This window comes from Rhinolophus sinicus, chromosome 5 (assembly GCF_057876585.1).
Source record: "Rhinolophus sinicus isolate RSI-liver-muscle chromosome 5, RSI-T2T, whole genome shotgun sequence".
Classification (NCBI taxonomy): domain Eukaryota; kingdom Metazoa; phylum Chordata; class Mammalia; order Chiroptera; family Rhinolophidae; genus Rhinolophus; species Rhinolophus sinicus.
Window position 1 is genome coordinate 86,853,392 of NC_142505.1, and position 2,773 is coordinate 86,856,164.

The window sequence follows — 2,773 nt, forward strand, 5'->3', positions numbered from 1 at the left end:
TTTGGAAATGCAGGCGGAAGCATTTTTGTCATTCCTAATGGTGATAATTCTTACCATGTCATATATAGTACAGTCAGCAATATCAATAAGCAGCAGTACAAGTAAATACAATCGTCACAATTTGTTTTGCTTTGAAACTTAATCATTTCTCACACTCTCCTGTCTCCCGATCTTCATGTTCCCAGGGCGTAGGGTCATTGTCTTGTACACAAAGGACTGTGTCCCTCTCGTGCCAAAACTGCTCTACGTCAGGGAGGATGGGGATCTCTGCCTTCTCAGTTTTCTCTTGGCTGGAGGAGGGAGAGCCAGTTTTCTCTTTCTCTGGCACGGATGTTGGGGACCCTGGAGAGGGAATGTTCTCAGGAAGGACCTCTAAGTTACCAGCTGGTGCTTCCTGAGACTCGGAGGCAGCTGGATGTCGTTTGGTGGTTATCCATTTCCATATGCCTTTCAAGCCTTCCTTGAACTCTTCTGACATCACTAGAAAAATGAGAGGATTTGCCGAAGAGATGGAAAACATTAGGACTTGAGAGAGGGCTAGAAAACCCTGTGGTGGGGCCCGGCCTCCAGCCTTCAGATGCCATATCCACAGCCAAGCTATCCATTCAGGGAGCCACAGAAGAGCAGAGGTGATGCCAATGCTTAGCAACATCACTGTGAGTCGCTTTGAGCGCATCTGCTTTCTAAGATTTTGAGTCTTAGTTCCTCGCTTTTGACATCGGCCATAAGCTCTCCAGAAATAAAAGCTAGCAAAGAGAAATGGAAGGCAAAATACCAAGAGAGGGTAGAGCTTACCAAACATGGACATGAATTTTTCGGCCACGGCGGGTACGTCCATGAGGCACATTTCCACACCTGCGTGAAGCCTGGTGGTGCTGAAGAACCATTCCGGCAGGGGGAGCAGGCTAGCCACAGCCCAGATGGCTGCCAGCACTGACCAGATCGTGCAGGTGTGGACACTTCCTTGCTTGGCTGGGTCCTTTGCATACATGAAGCATACTTTGGCCACTGCAACGATTGTCAGGCTCTTGGCTGCCATGCACGTGTGGATGAACCAGTCAGAGGACTTGCAGACAAACCAGCCTAGATCCCATACACCTTTGGAGTATGCTGTAGCTCGGACAGGTGCAGAAAACAGCAGGAGAGAGAGATCAGCCAGGCTGAGATTCAGAATCAGGGAGTGGATCAGGGATGGCTTTCCTTTCCAAGCACTGTGAAGGAGTATGCCAATCACACACAGGTTCCCCACGAAGCCCACCAAGCAGACAGCCACCAAGAAAGCAGGGATTACGGTCCTCCAGTCCTTGGAGTCAGAGGGCAGGTACCCTCCGGCGAAGTGGAGGTGAGCAAGGGACACGTTCATGGTGCTGGAGTTGGAGTCTGCAGAGGCTGCTGCCAGCATCACCTTTTCCATCCAGCTCCTGCTTGCAGAAGGTTGCTTTCTTTTTGTCTTTTAGCCTTGGCTCTTTTGCATAGGAAATAAATATGCTGTTGTCAGCGTCAAATGACACCTCTGGACCCTTCCCTTATTTTCTGAGAGCAGAATGTGGAAGGAGGTTGACTGCTAAGCTCTTCTCCGCGGCAAGCGATATACCTTGATTGCTCTGAATGACAGGCAGCAGGGGCGAATGGTTGCTGCTCATTAGCAAGTCTGATATCAAAGTGTCAGCCCTGTGGAGTGAAAACCCGACATACCCATCAATGATAAATGAGGAGAACATACGTGTAAGTGGGATATGTTCCTGGGGGGTCACTGGAGCCAGTCAAGGCAATTATTTTCAACCAGCTGTTTCTAAAATCTTGACTGCGGTCTAATTCAGTAAACACTGCATCTGAACTACAGAGTCCTTGAAAGTGAAGCACGCACCAGAATCACCTGGGCCATTTGATCCAGCAGGTCTGCAGTAGGTAAAGAGCACATTTCTTTGCTCTTAGGGTGCTGAGTAGCCTCCAGTAGACAGGCTATTCTATTCTGAGACTGTGATTGAAAACAAGAAAATTATAGAACCAGGGAGAGATTGAGGCTTAGAAAGCCAAAGCCCAACGCCAGTATTCGGTGGGAAAGGATATATGAGGGCAGCAGAGACAAGGACACCCAGCTGCTGGCACTCAGAATTTAACACCTGGTTCCCCAGCTTGGACATGGGTTTTCAGCGTGGCCTTCTCCCTCTGTCTACTTCCACACACGCGAATACTCCGGCAACAGTGCAGCCGCCACCCCAAGCGCCTCAGCTGGGTCCCAGGCGGCTTTTCCTGACAGGGACACCACCCATAGTGATGATGCCAAGAGATAGCCCCTGGAAACTCAGAAGCAACAGAAAGTCTGAGCCACAGACATCATTTCATTTGTATAATTTTAAGTTGCAAGGGACCTCAGCCAGCTTAATCTTCAGAAGAATCTAGACAAAGCAAATTGGTGGCCAAGCTTTAACGCATTAAGTGGCTTCTGATAAAAGCAGAGCTAAGTGTCATCTCTTATCAGGTCTAGGTGATGTTTACCCTATAGTTCAGTTCCAGGGAAGGGTGACTACGGTAATAACACAGGTTTACCTCGGAGATAGTGTGGATTTGGTTCTAGAACGCAATCAAGGTATCGCAATAAAGCGAGTGGTAATTTCTGCTGGTGGAGGGTCTCACCTTCAATTTGTAAAAAACGCGACATCTGTGGAGCACACGAAAGGGGAGCTCGATCAAACGTTTAAGGCTGAAGTCGATTCCAAATGTTTCAACCTGGGTCCGTGTATTGGGTCAGTTCTAAGCACCAACCTCTGTG

At 48.8% G+C, this 2,773-nt stretch overlaps 1 protein-coding gene across 1 annotated transcript; it reads right to left on the reverse strand.

Annotated features, from left to right (window-relative positions):
• GPR151 (G protein-coupled receptor 151) lies at positions 1–1,526 on the reverse strand. The gene has a single exon (XM_019739095.3). It carries the CDS (start codon positions 1,412–1,414, stop codon positions 143–145), a length of 1,272 nt encoding a protein of 423 aa, XP_019594654.3. The 5' UTR covers positions 1,415–1,526; the 3' UTR covers positions 1–142.
• Between the last annotated feature and the right edge of the window lie 1,247 nt (positions 1,527–2,773).

Coding starts and splice junctions, on each gene's coding strand:
- GPR151 (XM_019739095.3), bottom strand. CDS start 1,414: ATGGAAAAGGTGATGCTGGCAGCAGCCTCTGCAGACTCCAACTCCAGC.